This window comes from Balaenoptera physalus (genome assembly GCF_965194825.1).
Source record: "Balaenoptera physalus genome assembly, chromosome: 3".
Taxonomy (NCBI): Eukaryota; Metazoa; Chordata; class Mammalia; order Artiodactyla; family Balaenopteridae; genus Balaenoptera; species Balaenoptera physalus.
Window position 1 is genome coordinate 146275874 of NC_138890.1, and position 24944 is coordinate 146300817.

General features: G+C 46.8%; 1 protein-coding gene and 1 long non-coding RNA gene across 7 annotated transcripts in view; one reads left to right on the plus strand and one right to left on the minus strand.

Moving 5' to 3' along the window:
- GDNF (glial cell derived neurotrophic factor) overlaps positions 1 to 24758 on the plus strand; it is a 43992-nt gene extending 19234 nt beyond the window's left edge. For 4 of the 6 annotated variants that reach the window (XM_082453832.1, XM_082453833.1, XM_082453836.1 and 1 more), the window contains one exon: positions 7595 to 24758. In XM_082453832.1, coding sequence (XP_082309958.1) covers positions 7595 to 8079 — 485 coding nt within the window. In that variant the 3' untranslated portion in view covers positions 8080 to 24758. Of the gene's footprint in view, positions 1 to 5919; positions 5939 to 6758 lie in introns of those variants that run through there. The other 2 variants (XR_014261512.1, XM_082453834.1) reach the window with 2 other exon arrangements.
- LOC309656913 overlaps positions 1 to 24944 on the minus strand; it is a 542283-nt gene that overhangs the window by 192782 nt on the left and 324557 nt on the right. The gene's annotated exons all lie outside the window — the stretch shown is intronic.

Consider the following 24944-nt stretch of genomic DNA (forward strand, 5'->3'; position numbering starts at 1 on the left):
GCAGACAGCCTTTCAGGAGAGGCCCCGCAGGCACAGCATCTCTGGCCTCACACCCAGGGTCTAGCCCACCCCAGAACTGGGCACCACCTGGAGTGAGGGCACCCGGGCGCTGATTGAAGATGTGCCTCTCCCCTGGGTGGCCTTGACCTAGGCAGTAGGTCACCCCTGAGGACCTCAGCGTATTAACCCTTGCCCTTCCAGTACACAGAAGCTGGATGCTTTTCGCTGAAGTACAGAGGTGGGGCCTCCCTAGAGCGAGAAACACCTGGGCCTTCTCTCCAGAGCCTCTGCATCCTTGAGGCTAGTTCTGGCCTGGAAGACGGCTCCCGTAGGAGAGGCCCACTGTGGGTGCGAGGGTCCAGCCCTCTCCTTCCTGGGCCCCTCAGGGCCCACCCCACTCCGGGTAAGGGGTCACCTCCTCACCGCTTTCTACACAACCTTGCGCTGCCTCCCTCATGGGCCCACGGGTCCAAGACAGGCTGAAAACCGGCTGAGACACCCAGCCAGGCCGGGTGAAGAGGGGGACAACCCAATACGAGTATAAAATGACCCCTTTGATTAAAATATAATTAACCTGAAAAATATAGATATATAATTAACCTGTACTCTTTTGAAGAGAAATCTAACATTTAAAAGAATACTTTGTCCACTAAATGCCAGCTTAGCCAAGATAATGTTTTGAATTATGTGCTTCTTAGTTCAGCTATTACAAGGAGTACTCCGAGGTCTCACCATAGTTCCTACAAAAACTCAATTAACTTTACCAGATAGTCAATATCCCAGGCCTTTGTTCCTGAGGTAATGTTACTGTTTTCCCACAATCGAGGGGGGGCAAAGTCTCTGCAGTGAATGGTTTGGTTTGTTCCCAGAGTCTGGCCCGGTACAAGGTTTCATTTGTTTAAATAACATTGTTTATACAAAGGACACATCAAAGTTAAAATATTTTAAATAGAATAATGCCAAAATATTTAGTTGCACCCTGAAGGATGACTTAAATGCCTCTGAGCGTTTTGATTTTTCGAAAACTTTAGCTTTTAGATGTCCATGTTTTCCCAGATCTAGCCTCCAAGTGGGTCTGGGAAATGGGCAAATGTTTGACTTACTTTTTAAAAAGGATGCTCCTCTTTTGTGCTTTGCAAGTATTTTACTATCAAAGCTCATACTAATGAGGGCCATTTGTGTAGCTGACATGCTGCCAAGCCCTTTATAGGATAAAGAAAGTGATACGCCATTAAGTCTTAATTTGGGGAACTAATCCAAACCCAACCCCTTTGCTGCCCCTGGCTCAGTGAATTCCAGGAACATGGAGGCGGCTGGGGGCTTCTTGGTCCCCCAGGGAGTTTACTTGCCTGAGCCAGGTGTGAGGCCTCTGCAGAGACCCTAAAGATTGGCTCAGTGGGGGCATGGCTCACAATGCCCCCGCCAAATGCCTAGTGTTGATAACTTGAGGTCTGTTTAGAAATGAACTCAGTCAGCAGCAAAAGGCCTGGGATTAGGAATTCAGTTGGAAGAGACAGGCCAATTTGCTCTATGGTTTGGAAAATATAATGTTGCCCTTTTCTAGTTTCCAAAATTCATATCCATGTAAAACTTTCAGCATAAATATTTATTTTTTCCTCTACCGTTCAAGAAGGAGAAGAAAGGGGGCAGGGGGGAATCCCTTCAGTTCAATAAGAATCACCTATGTCCTGAACCTGAGGCTTAAATAAACATTTCCACCTTAATGACAAGGCATGAGGGAGATGTCCCATCAAAAGCAGTTCTCATTAGCTACACTTTCTTTTTATTTTTGGCGGCATTGGGTCTTCGTTGCTGCGCGGGGGCTTTCTCTAGTACGGCGAGCGGGGGCTACTCTTCGTTGCGGTGCGCAGGCTTCTCATTGCGGTGCCTTCTCTTTGTTGCGGAGCACGGGCTCTAGGCGCACGGGCTTCAGTAGTTGTAGCATGCAGGCTCAGTAGTTGTGGCTCGCGGGCTCTAGAGCGCAGGCTCAGTAGTTGTGGCGCACGGGCTTAGTTGCTCCGCGGCATGTGGGATCTTCTGGGACCAGGGCTCGAACCTGTGTCCCCTGCACTGGCAGGCGGATTCTTAACCACTGCGCCACCAGGGAAGCCCCTACAGTGTATAGTTTAACACATCAAACACAGATTGACTGCTTCCCAGGTGCCTGGAAGCCTTTTAATTCAGGCTTAATGATCCATTCACCACCTCACCCAAAAGCATAAGTGGTTGGTGCATTCACACTGCTACACGCATCACCCCAAAAAGGCCAAGCAGAAATTAAAATAAAGAAAAAGGAACTAAACGTTCTCATAATAAAGGATAAGTATGTCCCAAACATTATTGAGGACTGCTTATACTAAAAATTTATTTGCTAGTTATCTGAAATTCAAATTTAACTAGGTATTCTGTATTTTATCTGGCAAGCAAAGCCAGTGGACAGAGTCATGTGGTCAAAATGTCTTAAAAAGGAGGGACAACATTTTTCCAGAACTTTGAAAGTGTCAGGCAATAAATAAGAACATTATAAATGCTGATTCAAATCATCATTATAACCCTAGTAATATAAAATTATGTAATTTATCATGTTATATAAATTAATGAGTCTCTATAAACCAGTGTAAGTTGAACTTTTGTAAGTCAAATGTTTTCCCATTCGTTTATGTTAAAATTTTAGTAATATTTCATCCTCATTTCTGATTAATCCTCAGTTGATTCTCAATCAGTTTTAACTTCCATGTTCCCAGGTTCTTAAGTTAATGATCTATTCAGGAGTTCTTGAAAAGAGCCAGGGACTCCATCATGTGGATCCTTTTGTAAAACAAAGAGTCTTTTAGAAATTTGAAGACTTTTTTTTTTCTGTATTTTGACTAATCACCCCTAAGATACCAGGTTTAGAAGTTGAGACTTCTATTCAAGCATGGGTTTTTGAAACTGAGCACACCTAATTTCCTCTTTTATAGCTTATTATTGGAAAAAAAAGTCACAAATAGCATAAGCAACTCATTTTCCGAAATAAGTAGTTCATGTCTTTAACGCAGAGTGCTTTAAAAAAAATTTCAGGGAATTTCCTGGCGGTCCAGTGGCACTTTCACTGCTGTGGCCTGGGTTCAATCCCTGGTCTGGGAACTAAGAATCCTGCAAGCCGTGTGGTGTGGCCAAAAAAAAAACAATTTATTTTTTTAACATCTTTATTGGAGTATAATTGCTTTACAATGGTATGTTAGTTCTGCTTTATAACAAAGTGAATCAGTTATACATATACATATATCCCCATATCTCCTCCCTCTTGCGTCTCCCTCCCACCCTCCCTATCCCACCCCTCTAGGTGGTCACAAAGCACGGAGCTGATCTCCCTGTGCTATGTGGCTGCTTCCCACTAGCTATCTATTTTACATTTGGTAGTGTATATATGTCCATGCTACTCTCTCACTTCGTCCCAGCTTACCCTTTCCCCCTCCCCGTGTCCTCAAGTCCATTCTCTATGTCTGCGTCTTTATTCCTGTCCTGCCCGTAGGTTCTTCAGAACCATCTTTTTTTTTTTTTAGATTCCATATATATATGTATGTTAGCATATGGTATTTGTTTTTCTCTTTCTGACTTACTTCACTCCGTATGACAGACTCTATGTCCATCCACCTCACTACAAATAACTCAATTTCGTTTCTTTTCATGGCTGAGTAATATTCCATTGTATATATGTGCCACATCTTCTTTATCCATTCAACATTTTTTTTTTTTAAGAACAGAGAAGGAAAGGAAGGGAGGGAGGGAGGAAGGAAGGAAAGGACGAAGGAAGGTGGGGAGGGAGGAAGGGAGGAAGGATGGAAACTTCCTAAGGGAGTCGAGTAGAAGCGGTTCAGAGGAAATGACAAATTCAGATTCCAGTACTCTCCCACTCTTCCAGTCCTTCTTGAGAAAACGTTACTCCCATGGAGCCAGAACCTTTCTGAATCCTCAGGATGAAGTGGGCTTTGAGAGCTGACACTTTAAAGCTGCCGGAAGCTGGCAAGGCAGTGAGCTTGGTTATTCGCTGCTTATTCGCCCTCAGGAGGGAGATGACCGTGCTGATCGGCGCACGCAGCTGCCCGCGTGACGGAGGCTGTTTATTTTGGAGCCTTTCATTTCATCATGGTGCGGTTCTCAGCTGAAGCCCAAGTGTCCCCTGGATAAATTAAGGACTCTCTCTTTCTCCCCTCATAAAGTGACCTAACTCGTTCAGAAATCATTGTGGGCCTCCAGGGACCAGATCCTATTGTAGGCACCTGGGATCCACTGGCAAGCAAGCCAAGCAAAGGTCCCTGCCTCGTGGAGGTGACATTCGCTCAGAGAAGACAGACAACAAGCAGTCAACATAAGGAAAGTTAGTTACACAGTGTGTTGGAAGGTAGTGAGTATTATGCTGGGGAGGGAAGAGGGCGGGAGGGTCTGGATTCGGGCTCGGGAGGGATTGCATTTGAAACAGGGAGGTCAAGGCGGGGCTTGGTGGTGGTGACATTTGAGCAAAGACTTGAAGGGGATGTGAGCGTGAGCCACGGGGTACTCTGCAGGAATGGTGTTTCAGGCAGAGAGGGAATAGCCAGCACAAAGGCCCTGAGTCCCTGTTTGTGTTCTGATCTGTGTGGGTCTCAACCACGATGATCTTGCCCCCAGGGGACGTTTGGCAATATCTGGAGACACTTTAGTTCGTCACTGCTGGGATGGGGCTGGGGGATACTACTGACATCTCCTGGGTAGAGGCCAGGGATGCAACTAAACATCCTCAAATGCTCCCACAACAAAGAATGTTCCAGCCCAAAATGTCAGTAGTGCTGAGGTTGAGAAACCTTGTGTTTGAGGAACAGTGAGGAGGCCAGAGAAGCTGGAGGGGGAGGCAGTAAGGAAGAAGGAAGTTGCATATGAGGTCAGTGGTAACAAAGGCTGGGACAGAGTGGGTGGCCAGGTCAGGGGGGGCCTTGGGCCAGTGTGGACTTTGGCTTTTATGCCAAGGGAAATGGGGAGGCATTGGAGGGCTTGGAGCAGAGGAGGGACATGAGCTGCATTAACAGTTTTAAGAGTGTTGCTCTGGCTGCCAGGTGGAAAACAGACTGAAGGAGGGTAAGGCTGGAATGCAGGGGCTCGGGGGCAAGAGGTGATGGGGCACAGACCAGTGGAAGCAGCTTCGAGAATTCTGTGCACAGAATGATCCAGTGCCAAACTTTAGATTCTAGATTTAGGGCAAGAAGGTGATCTGGAAATTCCACACCATCCCCACTCTTTTCATTACTATATGTCATATGTTTTGCATACACACACACACACACAGATGAGAGAGAGAGAAACAGAAATAGATATGGTTAAGTTGCCTTAGCTGGATTATGTTTTACACAACAGGATACCTGATATCTGTTTTAACAATTTGTTCATAACAAAACAATTTGACGTGGGTTAGGCACAGTGTAATCCTTCTCTGCTTTAACATGGGCTTGGCAAAAAAAATTCCCTCTTGCTAACAACTCTTTTGTGGCATATTGTCCTAAGCCGCATATAACCCTAAACATACTAAATTACCTGAAAATGGGATGGGGAGCATAAAAGGTTTAGTACCTAATAAATGGGCGTTTGAATTGCTTTCCTCTTTTAAAAATGTATTCAGTTGTTCAAAGTTACTCTTCTCTTACTTGATCAGCCAAAGCAAATGCTTGAAACACAGCAGAAAATACCAAGAGACTGCAAATTCATGCTTTTGCCCAAAGGTCTCAAACATCGTAGAAGCATCACGTCAATCATTCCTCCACATGATCTCCCTAAAATGCACATCTCTTGTCCTCTTTGCAACCAAAGCCAGTGGGAGTCGTGTGACAGCCTGCAGCAGAGGCTGGACACCCCCCTCCCACCGTCTACCCACAAACAGCGTCTCAGTCCATGTACTGCTATGACACATTTAAATGTCATCTTCCATGTCCTGGCTATTGTAAATAGAGCTGCAGTGAACATTTTGGTACATGACTCTTTTTGAATTATGGTTTTCTCAGGGTATATGCCCAGTAGTGGGATTGCTGGGTCGTATGGTAGTTCTATTTTTAGTTTTTTAAGGAATCTCCAAGTGTCCATCAACAGATGGATGGATAAAGAAGATGTGGCACATATATACAATGGAATATTACTCAGCCATAAAAAGAAACGAAATTGAGTTATTTGTAGTGAGGTGGATGGACCTAGAGTCTGTCATACGGAGTGAAGTAAGTCAGAAAGAGAAAAACAAATACCGTATGCTAACACATATATATGGAATCTAAAAAAAAAAAAAAAAGTGGTCATGAAGAACCTAGGGGCAAGACGGGAATAAAGATGCAGACCTACTAGAGAATGGACTTGAGGATACGGGGAGGGGGAAGGGTAAGCTGGGACAAAGTGAGAGGGTGGCATGGACATATATACACTACCAAACGTAAAATAGATAGCTAGTGGGAAGCAGCCACATAGCACAGGGAGATCAGCTCTGTGCTTTGTGACCACCTAGGGTGGAGGGATAGGGAGGGTGGGAGGGAGGGAGACACAAGAGGGAAGAGATACGGGGACATATGTATATGTATAACTGATTTACTTTGTTGTAGAGCAGAAGCTGACACACCATTGTGGAGCAATGGTACTCCAATGAAGATGTTAAAAAAAAAAAAAAAAAGAAAGACAATACATTAACTGTAAATACTCAAAGAAAAAAAGAAATATAAGGTTAAATAAAATATATGAAAATTTTTTTTAAAAATGTCATCTTACAGTATGACCATATATTTTTAAAGTCATGCTAATCCAAAGAAGTGGTAAATTAGTCTCTGTGTTAGTGAAAAGTAGGCTTAATGTTTTTTAAGGAAGCTTTAAAATATAGCTGAGCTCAAGAGCTTTTCATGTGATCTATCAAAATGGTTCTCGTCCCACTCAGCTGAGCAGAGGTGTTAAGTCGGGGTGGATTTCAGGGAAGAGCACTCCTCGGTATTCCAGGTGAAAGTAGCAGTGTCTTCCAAGCCCAATCCAAGGTTAATCCTTTTTTCACCCTCTAAGACAGGGTTTCTCAACGTATGCTCCATGGACCACCCCCATCAGAATTTCTCCAGGGCTCGTTAAAAATACAGATTCCTCGGCCCCTCCCCACGCTTCCCTTAAGGGTCGGGCTAGGACTCTGCATCTCCCTGAGCATCCCAGCGTAGTCCCATCCGCACTCACATCTGAGAACCACAGCTGTAGGTTACATTATTAGAACGAGAAGGGGCCTCCATCAGCATCAGCACCCTCAATACAGACGCGTTAACAAAATGTCAGATGTTATTCAAATGGCAATTCCACTTCTAAGGATTTGTTTTCAGCAAGGAAGCGTGTCACCCCCCCGTGTCAGTCTCCTCTTCCGAGTGAATGCACTTCCTTCCGCGGAGTCTTGGAGGGTACCTTTTGGCCTGTGTCCTCAGGGTCGGGGTGGAGGGGGTGACAGTGGGCCCTGAGCTGGTGGCTTCACCGTGAGGCCAAGCTCGGCCGCCTTCAGGAGAGACTGTGATCTTGGAGACTCCTCGGAATGGTCGTTGCTGTCGTCTCATGTGACCGTTTCTGTTTTCTTGTTGCACAGCAAATATGCCAGAGGATTATCCTGATCAGTTTGATGATGTCATGGATTTTATACAAGCCACCATTAGAAGACTGAAAAGGTCACCAGAGAAACAAATGGCCGTGCTTCCTCGCAGAGAGCGGCACCGGCAGGCTGCAGCCGCCAGCCCGGAGGGTTCCCGAGGGAAAGGCCGGCGGGGCCAGAGGGGCCGAAATCGGGGGTGCGTCTTAACTGCCGTGCATCTGAATGTCACCGACTTGGGTTTGGGCTACGAAACCAAGGAGGAACTCATTTTCAGGTACTGCAGCGGCTCATGCGATGCAGCCGAGACAATGTATGACAAAATATTAAAAAACTTGTCCAAAAATAGAAGGCTGGCGAGTGACAAAGTCGGGCAGGCGTGTTGCAGACCCCTCGCCTTCGATGACGACCTGTCCTTTTTAGATGATAATCTGGTTTACCATATTCTGAGAAAGCATTCCGCTAAACGCTGTGGATGTATCTGACTCCCGCTCCAGAGACCGCTGTGTATTGCATTCCTGCCACAAAGTGCAAAGAAAGGGACCAAGGTTCCCAGAAGATGTTTGCCCGGAGTGGAAGATAAGGACCAAGGAGGCGAGGAGGAGGAGGCAGGCAGCCGTTGTGGGAGCCTGGTAGAGGGAGATCCAGCTACAGAAAACTGGACGGGAGAGAGAGAAAACAGCTGTCTGCATTCTCCCAGATGGCGGCCAGCGTCACCAGAAGCTCAGGGCCGGTGTCCCTGCTTGGGTGTTGCCATCGTTTCATCCGATACGGTCCACCGTCGCCGGTCACGGGTACAGTTGCGGATGCACTTGAAACCAAACCAGTGTATCTCCTGTGGTTTGTTTTCACATGTCTGGAGACACCAGGGAAATGGTCCTCCTGGTGTCATTCCTTGTCATTACGTTTTACTGCTGAAAGCAAGAAAGGTTTATTTTTCTGTCACTCAGTGGAGACATACACCGGCAAGGAGGAAAAAAAAAAGCAAAGACACACACGAGAGGTGGTAACCTTTGCTTTTGAAGGTTCAGGCCTGAGGTTTACTCCAGCCAGCGTTTTGGGGAACAGTGGGTGATTGATTTCAAACATGGTGTGTGAGGTGGGAAGAGGTTGGCTAGGAACCAAAAAGGCTGTCCTCATGACTAAAACCAAACCTGAAGGTATTTCCTTTCTGTCCTTGGAAACAGGAAACCAGTTGTGGTTTTCGGCAGCATTCTTGCAGGAGAGCATTCGGGGAAGGCCCCCAGCTGCACCGGGGCGGGGAGGCCGCCGGGCTCTCGGTTTACAGAGAGACAGATGTTACATACACCCCAGCTCCGTTATGCGTGGTCACCAGTGACCAGAGAAGCTACTCGATGCAATGCATCTGTTTCAGATACAGAAGTATAGAGAAAATATTTATTGAGATTTAAGTTATTGTTATTTATTACCGTTCACTAATGAGTTTCTCTTTTTTCCCTTATTTATTAAAGTTTCTTTTCAAAGGTGCCAAAGTATATGTGCTCGCAAAATGCAAAAGAAGGTGACAAAGGAAATTTTAATTGGGAACAAGGGTCCATGCTTTTCAAAGTATTAAAAAGTTTTTCCGCTAGGCAAAAAATCACTTACTTTACCTTTTTTAAGAAGAGCTCTCATGTGATTCCCCCAGATCTCAGCGTCTTACCTGTTTTCATATTTTAGAGAAGAAACGTGTCAGAAGGAACATTTCTGACCGGCCCCCTTTTTGGGAGCAGTACCCAGAGACCGGGGCACTCGGCTTCATTTCTTCACGGTCCTGTCTCCCAGCAGACAGGCCGTGTGCTCCATTCCCTGTTGTATTTAAGCTCTCACTCCCCTCCACGTGTATCTGTTTGTCATATGCATAACCATATATATCAAAGGTTAAAGTCGCCTTAGTAGGTAGTCCTGGATTCAATGCAGACCTCAAAGTAACAATCCTGTCAGGTAGCCAGGGTTCTGCCCTGACTGTGGAGACTCTTCCTCTATCCTTCCATCCACCACCTTCCTGAGAAACGTGCTGGGCCCCAGTGCAGCCAAGGAGTGCTCCAGGCCTTCCGGAAGTGGGGTCAGCCAGTTGCCAAAAAAGCCACCAGTTGCTGCCCCTCCCTCGGGAGAAGGTGCCCCGGAAGGGTAGACAAGCAGGATGGGCCTGGGCCAGCCTCAGCACACACGCCCTGCCACCTGGATGCTGAAAGCCCTTGACGGGGTGCAGGTGGAGGGTAAGAGCAACCACCTAAGCGCCCCAGATCGTGGATTTGTCTGGCAGCTGACCGACGCTCAACGCACTGAGCCCTACTGTAGAGCTTGTTACACATCTCATAAAAGGGATTTTTATCAGCGAGATCATCTATCACTACCGTAGTGGCTATTAGCCCCAAACTATGACAGATTTAGCCGTTAAATAGCCTACTGGCCTCCCTCCAATAATCATGTTAATTTTACAAAGTAACCAAGCAGCAGCAGTTACCAGAAGTTCCCTTCCCCCCCTGCCCCAAAAGACCCGAGCTGTCCATCGTTCTGCCCCCTCTGTCCTTTCTGCTCCCCTTGCACGACTCGGAAATAGAGGAAAAGGGCCTCCCTCTTGTCCTTTCTTGGGGCCCAAGCAGGGACCTTGCTGAGGAGCAGCCTGCTCAAAATAGGGACGGACCCAGCAGACCAGTCATTCACGAAGCACACTCTGATGCAGCCCCAGGATCATCTGTCCGATTCAGAGAGTCCCGGCTGATCTGGTGGCTGGTGTCCCCAGGGGTCAGCCTCAGCCCCAGCTCCCCGTGGAGAGCCTCTGCCCACAGGGGCAGTGGGATTCAACGGGTGCTGACAGCTTGTTCCCAGCATCACCTACACACCATAAGCAGGTTTTAACTGAAGCAAATCGCTCCACCAAATCCACAAAAGGGTAAAGTTTGTGATTTTTCTCTATCATTGTGATTACCATCTGATCCAGTAAGGAGTGCACTTCTTTGGAAGTTTTGACTTCTCTGATCTGTCTCGGTCGTTTGTGTTATACAACCAAAGTTCTCTACAGACTTTATTTTTGTACAATATTATTTTGTAACTTTTTACAAATAAAAACTCATTTCTATTGCTCTCTGTACTTCTGTGCTTCCTCACCTGCCCGGACCATGACTGGCCCAGGCTGGAAGGCCGTGCCCTTCACTACCACTCAGCCCACTGGTTGGTCAGTGGCCTTGTCCATCAACTCTCCACAACCAATCACCACCCAACTGGGGAAGAACTTGCAAAGCTGTTCTTCATTTATTCATTCAACAAATACTTGGGGCGAGTGACACTATGCCAGGCACTGTCCAAGGCCCCAAGGATCCAACAGTGGCCAAAACAAACAAACAAACAAAACTCTGCTCAACCCTGTGGAGTTGATATTTTATTTGAGGGGGAGACAGACGATATTCAAAAAAGTAAAAATATGTAGGAATTCAGGTGTTGATAAATGAGTCACCATTTGTAAAGAATACAAACAGGATATCATAATAGTAAATAGCAGGGGCCAGCTCTAACTAGAGGTGACATTGAGGCGGGACTTACGAAATAGATAGGATTGTCCTGGCAAAACCCTGTGGCAGGCAAGCACTTGGACGGCACCACTGCTTTGCACAACCCTGGGTGACGCCGTTCACGTGGGTTCTCCACAGCAAAGTAGCAGAATCCCTGGAATTGTGCAAATGGTGGCCTTGGGCTTAGTTGTTGCTGGCAAGAAACACACACTGAAGAGAGGAAATGCCACGGCCCTGGACTGGGGGGAGAGAGCATGCTTCCTCCTCAGGTGACACACACCCCGTGCTGTGTCACAGGCGGCATTGTGACTATTAAAAGGAGGCCTTGTGCAGCGTTTCAAACCCAAAATGAAACTCTGACGCTCTTAAGACTCTTCTAAGTGGCCACCAGCCTAGGCTTTCCAGCCGACCGCAGTCAGGGAAGTACAGGAAATGCCCTCCCCTTCCCGACGCTCACCATCCCCCGGGTAGGGTGGCTGGTACCCACTGTGGGCACTTGGAGTCCTTCTGCCAGGGCAGTGCTGAGGCCAGCTCACTTTCTCTAAGCCAAATTCTGGTCCAAAGCTCGGAGAGGAATGCGAACTCTTGCTTACCTCCACTCCTTTTACCGTCTCCCCAAAGCGTGTTCTCAGGATGACGAACCAGGTGAGATACTCGTAAAAAATGGGGTAGTTCTCTGGTCAAACACGTTTGGAAAACATTGAGTTAAACAACGTCTTTTTGAAGTTAAAAAGAGAAGTGTAGAACTTATCAGAGGCTTTACTAAACTAATGAACCTTGTGACCGTCCAGGAGGGGCAGAGCATGCAGACTTCCCCAGATGGATGGGACCATGAAACTGCCCATGATTTTGTTTTCTTTCTCATAACACCTGTTGCCCGTCCCTTGAAACTACCTTGGGCCATGTTGCCTGCTCCTGTAAGCATCGGGATGAGCAGAGCGGGGGACTAGAGATTAATAAAGAGCCAGAAACTACCGGGCAGCTCCCCACGTGCACAAACACACACACACACACGTTATGGACATTTGGGCATTGTGGGTTTCTTGTTCAGCGTGATTAACAAGTGGTCAACTTTGGAAATTTCATTCAATCGAGAAAGGGAGCATTGAAAGCTGGGAAGTTCTTAGCAGCAATAAGAAAAGGAACCCTCACCACGCTTACCGCAAATGCTCAGCAAGTTCAAGCTGTTAGCAACCACCAGTGCTTTGGCTGGTCCATAGTTTTGGGGGGATGGGTGCCCCCTCACAGTGGTCCTCAGAGGAATGTTTCTCCCTTTGGGCGTCTGACTGTGAGTCCTTGCTGCTGAGGGTGGTGTGAGAGCACGGGACCAGGAGCCCGGACACCAGGCTCCGACGGTCTTGTGGGGCTGTACCCACCATCATCTCAGGCCGGTTTTCTCCTGTGTGTCAGATGCCAAAGTAACAGTTTAAAAGAACTTTTAAAAGAATCAATCCACTCCCAAAGTTAAGATGGAAAATCAGAATTCCCTGAACCTAAGTCTCAAAAACAGAAAGCCCCCTCCCCTTCACACACAGGGACCGTCTTGGGCCACAGCTGATTTGCTACCTGACCCCAGCATCACGGGGAGGAGGGAGCCTGAGCCCTCGCACCCTCTACCTTCTCGGAGCACGGTGGCAGGGAGGGGCCATAAGTGCCCACCACGGGCCTCGGGCTTTTTTCCATCAGGTTGTGAAGTGTCTGAGCCCCAAGTGCCTTCTTGGGACACATCTTTGTTAAAAGGGTGTTACGGCAATCCCACACAGTATTTAACTTGACTCTTATCTCCCCACACAACATCCTGAATGAAATCAAAACCAGATCCTGCCAAGTCATCCCTGAAAATAAATAGAGAGTTGGGGAAATAAGAGGAAAGCACCCACTTACTCATATGTGACAACTAATACACTGCCACGTCCCGGCCCCGTGGCAGGTGAGGATAATGACGATGGGAGTGCAGACGGGGTAGAGGATGTGCAGTGATGGGTGTGTGGAAAGTGCCAGAACGCCTCCACAAGCAGCAGGTGGAAAGAAAGCCTGAGAAAAAAAAAATGAGTCAGGGAAAATTACAGAGTAGGGTTCCCGGATAACTTGAATTTCAGATAAACATGCATAATTTCTTAGTATAATTATGTCTCATGCAATATTTGGGGCATGTGCTATTTGGGACTTAACCCTACTAAAATGATTACTCATTGTTTATCTGAAGTTCAGCGGGGCATCCTGTATTTTAATTTGCTAAATCTGGCAAAAGAAAGCGATGTTCAAGCTGGCACTGGCGTGAGAGCAGGAATCTGTCAGGTAGACGACGGGGCAAAGGGCGGGGGCGGGATGAGGGACAGGCTTTCTGGGTGGAAGAAAAGTGTGACGCAAAAGGATGGAAGGGCAGTGTGTGTTCGGGGTGTAGCAAGCAGGGTGGTGGGCTCGGAGCTGACTTCCTCATCACACAGGGCACAGCAGACACCGTGCCTAGGGGCCACGAGATGTTTAGAGATCCAAAAACTGTTTAAATTTTAGTATTTGTAAAATTAGAAGAAAAAGTGAATGTAACAATAACGAATATGGAATAACAAAGCAGCCTGGGTTATATTCACCTTTATATACCAGTGCAGTCATTGGTAATTGTTAACATTTTTTATGGAGAAGGGGCCCACAAAGGCAAAAGGGTCTCCGACCCACAAAAGTTGTGACTCAGCCCTGGCTGGGCTGCCAACAAAAACCTGTCCAGGTTCTCCACCTGCAGGTTTTTTCTAGTTTTCCCTTTCTCGTTCAATCATTAAAGCCGACCTTGAACTAAAAAAAAAAAAACAACTTCTTCTCACCTTTCAAGTTAGATTGTCTTCTTAAGATATTTGCATTTACTTCCTGCTTAGGAAAACATAAACCTAAGAATAGCCATTAACAGTCCAAGACTCATTCACTCTTCTTGAAAAAGGACATGAATCAGGTGACCTGGATCAGATGTAGTTGAGGGGATGATGACGGAGGGAAGAACAGGTAGACAGAAGGATGGATGGAGAGAAAGGAAGAGAGAAGACTTCAGGCCCCAGGGGGTCAGAGAACCAGCACAGGTGGGCATGACACACAAGATGAGGTTTTCAAACATGTAGAATAGATTCTTTTAACTGGGGAAATTCTTTCAAGTGGGACATGTAGGGGATTTTAACACACTTCCTGTACGTGCCTGGGCCTCATTCATTCAATTAATTATTGAGTATCTATCTCCTACCAGAGGAGGATATAAGGATATAAAGATAAAGCCCTTGAGGGGCTCCCAGATTAGAGGGACAGAAATAAGAGTATTAAAATACAAAGTGACGAGGGCAGTGATGAAGAGTCGCCGTGTGTTATGGGAGCTTGGAGGGACAATAAACCCAGCTGAGGCTGTGGGGTGAGGAAAGGTATCAGGGATGGCTTCTTGGAGGTGGCTGCCTGACAGACTATTAAAGGAGAGAAGGAATTTCCCAGACTAGAGTTAAAAGGCGAAAGATTTATACAATCTGAAGAGAAACCAGAGTATAGGAATTTCCCCGACTGGAGTTGAGGAGGAGAGGGCATTTCGGGCAGCAGGGACTTGAGTGCTAAGCCATCAAGACTAGAGGCGGCCTGGTTTGTTGGTGGCTGGAGAAGGTGGAGATGGGGCAAGGCCGGAGCTTTGGAGAGCAGGACGGGTGAGCATCATTGGGCAGGAGAGGGAAGGGAGCAGAGAGGCTGGGGGTGGTGAGAGGTGTGGGCTCCAGCTCCACATCCATCCCTGGAGACAGGATCACTTATAATCTTCGCGCCTGACCTCTCCCCTTCAGACCCTCTGTCCCCCACCCCCAGGCCCCTCTGGAGTCCCATCCTCTCAAAACCTTGTCCACACTGCTTTCCTTCTCCCACAGAAAGCCTCTCCTGGGGATGTCTACTTTTCCCAGGGGACTCCATAGGACTGAAAAGGCTCCCAGACTAGCATTTCCCAAACTGTCTAGGTGAACACTAGGGAAGCATCCATGGAGGCAAGAGTTCCTTGATTTAAAAAATGGGAGAAATGCTGCATAGTCTGATTCCATCTCAGGAAGAAAACAGTACACGTTACATATCAAACAAGGCCCTGAGAAGACCTGCAGAGGAAAAACACGTTTAAGGTTGTTTAACTCAGCATCTCACAATCTTATTTGACCAAGGAGCATCTGTTGACATCTAATGTAGGTGTTTTGCTGGACACAACTTGGGAAATGCTATTTTAGAACCAAAGGAATGGACCTCTAATGGAAGAACTGCAGACACCGGTAGTAAGTTATTTCTGGGCAAGGGGATCTTTCCACCCCACCACTGGTATACAGGCACCCTTGGCCTGGAGGACCTGAGAAATAACCGTCACGTTTTCTTACATGCATTACTGGTCCAGTGAGCAGCCAAATTCAGCCGTGTTCTCATTTCTCCCAGAGCTTGAACAGAAGTAACCAACCCTCCTCCCCTGTCCTCACTCTCCACCCAGCTGGCCAACCCTGCCATAGTTCACCACTGCTGAGCTGGAAGACACTCCAAGGGGTTCTAATCCATGCTATGCACACAGAAAAATCAGCTCTTGTGGCCTTCATTTGTGTTGTTCACCAGATATAGACAGATCCCTTCCATCCCTGGCAATGTGGTGAGATTACACAGCTGGGCTCTCTTGTGCTTGACTGAGGCCAGTGACTGACCAGAGAGCATGAGCAGAGGTGACTTGGGCTTCTCCTGAGCCAACATTTAATTGCCACTGTGAGACTCTCAAGAATCTCTTTCTTTTTCTATAGGATGGCCACCAGAAACGTTCAAGAAGGTGGCTGCTCAGTCAACTTGGAGTGACTCTGATGAACAGGGCCACTCCGCCAACCTGCAGCAGACATGGCCTGGCGAATGAGAAGTAGCCCTGTGTTATCTGAGCCACTGAAATGTGGAGGCTATTTGTTACTGCAGCATGCCTTAGCCTATTCTGACAGATACAAGCTTCTGTCATGATGAGGCACACTATGGGTCACGAAGAAAAAGAGAGCAGTCAGCAGAGGCAGGCAGAGGAGCGGGCAGAAAGGCTCAAAGGGAAGGGGGAGTGGTAGGAAATACAGTTGAAGAGATAACCAAGGGTCAAATCACGTAGAGTCCCTGGGGCTGTCATAGGGATTTAGGATTTTCTTCTGACTCAGGCAGAAAGCCATCAGAAGGTTTTAAGAAGAGGGGCGACAGGATCTGGCTTGTGATGATAAGGGACTGTTCTAGCTGCTTCGTCAAGTTACAGACCATGGAAGCGAGGAGGCCAGCCAGGTCGAGGCAGGAGTCCACACGAGTGATGATGGTGACTTGGACCATCATCCCCCATCGCTTGGGGGTTAGCGATGGCGGTGCAGATGGGGCTTGCTCAATACTAGGCGGTGAGGAGGCCGGGAGAGCGAGAGGAGTGAAGGTGCGAACAGGGTGGCACTGAGTCTGAGGCCAAAGCAGCAGCCTCTCTAAGAAGGCCAAGCTGTCCACGGCTCATGTGGGGGCGGATCGGAGTCTCATGATGGACCTTTTCTGCTCAGAAAGTCACCACATGAGAAGAGGGACGCTGGTCCTGACGTCCTAACTCCGGTTGAGGCAGGAGCCAGAGCCGGGGCAGGGTTCCGAGGGCGTCTGCCAGGCCCCGAGGTCTGGAATGCCATTAAACGTGTGCGTGCCAGGCCAGCTGGCTCACGTTCAGAAGGAATCTGCCACTGCTCCCTCTGACAACGTTTAGCATGAAATAAAAAGTGTGGCTTTCAAATGATGCGACGAGGAAGATTCTTGAGCAAATATGGCCAAAGCCTCTCGGCAGAATGTTCTCAGAAGCTGGGATTCCACCCACCTCCAGCCTTCTTCTTCTGTCTGGTCCTTCCCAGCTCTGCACTGAGGTGCAGCCGGCCGGTTGCACTGGCCCCTCCCTGGTCCCCTGCCCCTCCAGCTCTGCTCGCTGTTGCCAAGTTCATCTTCCTCACCTCACTTCTCTACTCAAAATCCAGCTCTACCTTCCTGCTGCCAGTCAGACCCCTCAGACTGCCAATCAGAGCCTCCTCAACTTGTTTCCAACAAATATTTTCTCTAGTTGTTTTTTTTTTTTTTGTCCCCCAAATCTTCCTTTTTAGCCTAAACTTTACCCTTCAGTCACTATGGATGACCCCATAGAACCTCAAAATACACATTGAGCTGTTTACACTTTCCATGATTGGACCCTTGCCCAAGCCTTTCCCTCTGCCAGGAATAATGTCCCTCTTCTCTTCAGTGTTCCAAATTCCCCCCAGCTGGTATTCATCACTCACTTCACTGTGGTCCTACAGCCAAGCTCTTCATGGGTGGATCAGGCTGACCGCATGGGTCCCTTCACTTGTGGATATTTGTGCACTGATCTTATGTTCTGTGCTAGGTTGAGGGCCCCTTGAGTGCAGGGGCCACATCTGACTCATCTTTGAATCCTGAAGTCCCCAAGCATGTGCCCTCACAAGTAGCAGATGCTGAAAAAGAATGTTTATTTGTCAGGACTTTGAGTTACAAGCAACAGAAACTCAACTCAAGCTGTCTTAAACAATGAAAGGGCACTGATTGGCTCGTGTAACTGCAAAGTCCTGAGGTGGATCGCTTCAGGAAAAGCTAGATCCAGGTGATCAATTGACATCATGAGGAACAGGCCCCTCTCACTCTCACCCACTTCACTGTCTTCCACTGTGTTGGCCTTATTCTCAGTCTGTTTATCCCCACATGGTGGCAAAGATGTCCAGTGAAAGCTGTAGGCTTTGATCCTACTCTCTTAAATACCCAGTGATTAATGCCACCAAAGATCTTGGAGGAGATTCTGACTGGCCAGCTAGAGTCAGACGCCAATTTCTCAGTCAATTACTATGGCCAGAGGGATGGCTAATTCTGTCCCGGCCTAGGGAATGTTCCCACCAACGGTGCCATCAGGTGGGCCAGCTCCACTAAACCACATGGACTAAGAACATGGAAGGGCAGATTCTGCAAAGGAAAGTTGTGTGCTGTGACCTAAGGAAGGGAAGAGGGACACGCAGCAGGCACAAACAACAGATGTCCATGACAGAGGCATTTTCTATGATGGTACATTCCAGCAAAACAATTTGGCACCTCTTTTTTCAGATTGATTTTGACAACCATCTACTCAAAAAAAAATAATGTTCCTACCTTGGCTTACTCATTTGGCCAAAACAGCACAAAACATTTCACATAATAATTCAAACAAAACAGTAGGGAGTAGGGGACACCAGTTAGGGCATAACTGGGAGAAATATGAAGATGGGCAATCAACTTTTTTACAAAAAAAAAATGGAATATTGGATGGATGGATGGATGAAGGACTGTTTTATTTATTTGATTGTGCCATCTAGAAGATTAAAACCCTGTTATGATGGACCCCATTAGAAAGACAATTCAAAGAAGGTCCAATTAATAGAAAACCCTACTGCAGTGATTTAAATAGGGGCTTACTTGTCTTACACAACTGAGCGTTTATGAATATATATACACAGTGGATGCCACAGTGATATGTTTTATTGGCAGATCCACTAATGGATGTTAAAAATAGTGGGCATATATTTGAGGAGAAAAGGATATTTGCATAATTTCAAAATATCTCTCCCAAGATAGCTATTAATTACAAAGAGGAAAATAGTAACTTTACAGTAGAGAAACTTGGCAGAAACCACCTTAAGCAGGTGGTGCAGGCTAAGATCATCAGTAATAAGACATACTGATATCATGTCCCCTGATATAATGATGCACTGGGAAGGGCACAAAATCACCCTTGTGTAATTTTTGCCAAAAATGCAAAACCTCAAACTAGCCTTGAGAAAGCATCAAACTCAAATTGAAGGACATTCTACAAAATAGCTGACCAGCAAAATTCAAAAGTGTCAAGAATGGGAAGAACAAGGAAAGACAGAAGACTTATTCCCAGGTTGGAGGAGACTAAGGAGACAATGACAACTAAATCAAGGTGGGATCTTGGATGGGATCCTGGAACAGGGAAAGAACATTAGTAGGAAAACTGGAGAAATCTCTTTCAATAAGTTCTGCAGTTTCATTAATAGTATTGTAAGAAAGTTAATTTCCTGGTTTTGATCACTGTACGTGGTCATGGAAAATGTTAGCATTAGTGGAAGCCGAGTGAAGGGTATATGGGAGCTCTCCTCTTATTATTTTGACAATTTTTATATCTAAAATTATTTCAAAATTTAAGGTAAAAAAGAAAACTATTGTCTTCTTTCTTAGTAAATGTATAAACCAGTTGCCACCTCAATGCAAAGTCCATAGGATTTACTGCCCAAATCGTAGGTATAGACAAATTATCTGAGTCTGGAGAAAAGGAGGGAGCAGTGTGGCCTTGATACTTTTGATGTCTCTAGGAAGGGCTTCAAGCAAGTCATGTGGCTACAGCTAGACCTTGAAAGCATGAGCCAAGGGGTAAAAGGACTTCCATAGGTGACCCCAGCTGAGCAAAGATACAGAAGTGTGAATGAAAAAACATGGTACGTTCTGAAGGCTGTGCAACTCATGCCCAGGCAAAGAAAGGGACAGTGGGCTCTCATATGGTGTAGCATTCTGGAATTTTAGGCTTGAGGTGGAAGTGGGGAAGACATGGGGTTGATTGTGGGACATGGAATAATGGGGAAATAAAGGCAGCATCTTAGGAGAAATCAGTTATGGAAGAATAAGTACTGGACAAATTTCTGTACACAAAAATAAGAACGAAGTCTGAAACTAAAAGCCAGAAGCACACATGTTAAGAGAGAGCTTTTAAGGGCACCAAGCTGATTTAGATCAAGATATCCTGGAGTGAATATTTATTTGGAGGGGCAATGAGTAATATGGGGTCAGCTAAGAAGTTGTGCTTATCTCAGTCTATGTCAACCAGACCTCCTCCAACTTCAATGTGCATGCAAAGCACCCAGGGAGCTTGTTAAAATGCAGATTCTGATTCAGCAGGTCTGGGATGGAACCTGAGATTCTGCATGTTTAACAAGCTCCCAGGTGATACAGGTGCTGCTGGTCCTCAAACCATGCTCCGGGTAGCAACAATGCAGACCATGGGAGACGTTTACAGTGGAGAGACACAGTGAAGACAGCAGTTTAAGACTATCAATCTGGGATTATGTTCAACGAGGCCAGGCTGCTTCTGAATACCTTCCTGGCCTTAGTGTGAGGGTAAATAGTCAGAAGCAGACTTAATGCTGAAAGCTGAAAACTTTGTATGAAAAGCCCTATCAGGCAAGTAACACAGGCTTGAAGAGCAGATGGTATCCTGCTCACCCCTCACCAATCCCCCAGGAACATAGAACCCAGAAGTGAAGCTGCAGTGCATCTGTAACACTGACTATTGCAACCAGTCCACTAAGCACAGCCCCGAAACGCAGTCACATGGCCCAGGGCCCCCCAGGAGCAGCAGAGACCCAGCCAAGTGAAGGTTTCCTGATCACAGCCTCACTGCCACCAATGCCTGTGGCCCAGCCTGTTTGCATCGTAAAGTCCAATAAACCAAGCTCTTCCTTGCTCTTTTCTCCTTCATCACATACCAAGTCTCTTCACGTCCTTCCACCCCTTCCCAGCTCAAACATACCATTATCCAAGAAGAGCCCTTCCAACTTTCCAACCAAAATGCACCCCCGCAGGCAAAAATGCTGACGCTGAAAGGAAAGGAAAAAGAGATGACCTTTGACCTCTCCTAGGGACTTATTCACTCCTCTTCTGGAGGATGGTTATGAGTTCTACTTCCTGTCCCCACCAGACAACAAGTTAGGAATGCCGTCTGTAACCATCAATTGGGAAGGCATTTTCATTCTCTGAGGGTATCTGGAAGGCAGGCTTATTCCCTAAATAATGAGATGCTATTCTACCAAATGAGCAGAGAGTGAGTGCCTCCTGCCTGAACTGTGTGGCAACCAAGACATCTGCCCTTAAGATGCTCTCAACCTACTAAGGAAGAAGAACAAGGTAAAACTGAGGCAGGTACTAAAGGCTGCAGGAACCCAAGGGAGATAATGTCCAGTGAACTCTAGGAATTAGAGAACTAGGAGATACATGCTGAGTAAGGGGGTCTGTGGTCCCCTCTCACAGCCTCGTCTCTGTCCTACAGGACACCATAGAGTCCACCATCTCAACCTGGGCTGGTGGCGCTCCCCCTGCTGTTAGGTGCAGACTCTACTGAATCCCGCAGACTATGTCAGCCTCACCTGGCACACTCTCTTGTGCATTCCCCACAGTTGAAGTCTTTCCTCACAGCTGCCTTATTTCTCTCCAGACTTCTAAATCATAGCCATAAAATCCTCCCAAATCCCTTTGCTCCAAGTCTCACTGTTCATTCACTACCCTGGTTTCAGGGCTGTCCCCAGAGTGTGGGTCACACACCCTCCTTGTGGTGGCCATAGCACCTTGCCCACCTCCTCCTTCCTTGCCACCCTCTTACCAGTGCTGACAAGAATCTCCCCGTCCCACCTACCCACCATCTTCCCTGGTATTTGCTTGATCCTCTTCTCACACTACCTGTTGTTTGGGACCACTTCCCCCCTTTTCCACCCAAATCCTAGTAATTCAGGTCTCTGTTAACAGAACCACTTTGGATCAGGCTGTTAGAAGGCTGTTTTCTACAAGCCCCAACTCATCCCTTAGGCATCTGACAGATAATGTTTCGGAGATTCATCCAAGCTGTAACATGTATCAGAACTTCCTTCTCATGGCTGAATAATATTCCTTTGTATTATATACACAATTTGTATATCCATTCGCCTGCCAATGGACGTTTGGGTTGTTTCTGGGTTTGGGCTATTACAAATAATTCTGCTGTAAACACTTGTGTACAAATTTCTGTGTGCACAAGTTTCTGTGTGGATATGTGTTTTCACTTCTCTTGGGTATATACCTAGGAGTGGAACTGCTAGGTCAGGGGATGACTGTATGTTTAACTCTGTGAGAAACCATCAAACTGTTTTCCAAAGTGGCTGCACCATTTTTCTCTCCCTTGTTGCCATCATCATTATCGTTATCACAGCAGCTAATATTTATTGGGCGCACAATGGGCCAGACTATGTTTAAAACAACATTATGAAGTTGATATTGAAAGAAACCAGAATATGTCACCCCAAAATATGCCTCTTTGATATAAAAATTATCTTGAGCTAAAGGCAATTAAGAAGCAACAAACTCAGAAAAAGTTCCCATTTTTCTGTCTAAAGGCACAGTATAAATTCTCCTTTTCTAGAGACAGATTCTTATCAAACCAGAGGTAGCCCCAGAGGAATCTGCAAACAAATCTCACTCCATTAGTTCCCTCCCATTTATTTACCTTCCCACAGTTTGCCACCCTTGGAAGCCTGCAGCTTCTTTCCTTTGTCCTGTTGTTTCTCTCCAGCTTTATTGTTCTTTGTTGAAGATGCTAGGTAAGCTGAAATTCTAAGCCACGCTTTGAGTTACTTTTTATTCAGGTTTCTCCCAAAGGATGTGTGCTGCACGCATTAGTAAACTGCTTTACTCCTGTTAATCTTTCTGTTGAAGAGTCCCAACTGAAAACCTAAGATGAAGAGAGATAAAGTTTTGCCTTTCCTGCAATATCATCATTGTCTTCATTTCACAGATGAGGAAACTGCGGCCCAGTACTTGCCCAAGGTCACACAGGTCAGATGTGGCAGGCGGGGCCTGCCTCGGAATACTTTGAGCACAGGAAAGACCTGTGTATACAAGGCAGTTGGGGCACAGAGGAAGGAGAGTTCTGGGGTGTCTCCATTAAGGAAGGGGCCCTAAGCTAAGGCTTGAAGGATTAGTGTTCCTGCCAGTAGATGTGCGGTCTCAGGGGAGCAGCAGAGAGAAGTGAGTGAGTGAAGGCATTAAGCTGGAACAACACGTGCTTGGTGTAGATAGATTGTAAGGTACAGGATGATAGTTATTTTTACTGTTGTGTCTCCAGCACCTACACGGTACCTGGCACAAAGTAGGTATGTGATAAACGTGTACTGAGTGAAGAGGTTAGAGAAGTGAAGTAAAAGAGGAGGCTGGAGAGATGGACAGCGTCCAGGTCCAGGTGAGCTTCACCTGCCTCAGTGAAGAGTTTGGACTTTATCTTGCAGGTGACACAAAGCTTTGAGGGTCGCATCGCAATTACATGCGAGCTGCAGAAAGATCCCTGCAGCAGCAGCGTGGAGTATGGCTTGGAGGAGATACGAGGAGAGACAGTGACACAAGCTAGGAGGCAACTGCAACAGCCCAGGAGAAAGATGTGGCTGAAGGTCTGAACCGAGGCAATAATAGTTGGGATGGGAAGGAGAGGAGGAGACCAGTGTGATGAATGGGAAGAAGAAATAATCTACTGGATGTGGTAACAGGTTAGATTTGAGGGCAGAGGGGGAAGGTGGGATTGTGACTCATTCGCACATTTATGTTTGGATGATGGGATTGACGGAGCCACTCGTGGGCACAGTAGGTGCCCACCGATGCTTGGTGACCAGTTCACCACGTTGGATGTGGTGCACTTAGGCTGCCTATGGGACTTGAAGGCGAAGATGGACTTGAAGTAGAGCCCCAAGCTCAGCAGAAAAGGGAAGGGGATAGAGAGGTAAGGGTCACCAGCGCCCATGTGATCACTGATGCCACTGGGTGGATGGATCCCAGGGATGTGGGTGGAAGCAGGAGAATGGGGACCGGGAGCCAGACCCAGAGAAGACAGTGAATCATATTGACCCACCACCACCACTTAGACACTTACTGCTTGCTTCCTTATTCTCAACAATTTAACTAACCTAAGGTAGTCAGAGCAGTCCAGGGACCACCTTCCTCTCCCACCCACACACGTCGTAACATCACCACTTGCTTTCTTTTCCTTTGCATGTAGGAGACACTTCAAGGAATATGCACGTGCCTCAATTTCCTTGCCATCCTGAATATCTCATTTATTAACTTGGATTCATCATTTTCAATCTTTGGAAAACATATGACTGTACAGCTCTGTGGAGGAGAGAAAGCTTTGTCTTCGCCTCAGAGAAAAAGGATGTGCCCCTTAAAATGGGGTTTGGTGGCAACGGGAACAGAACTCTCACAGATGCAGATGTGGGCAGTGTCCTCCCAAAGGAAGAGGAGCCTTGGCTTGGGGACTTGGTGCCCTTGGGCCCCGGTGGCAGGGCTGACTCAGATGCTCTCTCCCTCCCCATTAGACATTCGATTCCTCTGACTTGACTCGGTTTTACGGCTGCCTGCTACAAGGGGAGAATGAGCTCGCTATGCCAATGGGGGATTCTGGACCTTTGCCACGGTGATTTCGCGCCAGAAATTAACTAATCCAGCTTCTGCTTTCATCTCAGTCTTGGGAGCTTGGGGAGGATGGGTCTGCCCCTGGACTTGCCCTTGATCTGTGGACAAAATGCAGTGACAGAGCCTGTGGGCTGAGGCACAGCCCTTGGACCTGGTAAATTCCCCAAGGCCATGACTTCTGCCTCAGAAGCAGGCCACCCTCCCCAGGAATGACCTGGGCTCTTTTTTCTCTGAGTGGGTCTCTCTACTTTGATCACCTGTCACCTCTTTGCACAACACTTCCACCTCACTCCTGAGTCTGCCGTGAAATTTTTATTTAAATGTTGATAATGAAAAACCATCCTCAATTTATATTTTCTAGTTTAAGCATTAGGGATGGTGTTTTAGACATCAACTTTTAGACTGTGAAGAAAGGTACTCATAAAACAGTGTTAGTGCGGTTGAGTAGATTCCTTAAATCACCATTTCTGGCTGCATTTTGTGAAGTCACAGCTTAGAGAAAGAAAAGCTCCCAAATGGCTTTAAGAATGGAACCATTTTCAGATTGACAATCAGATGAATTTATA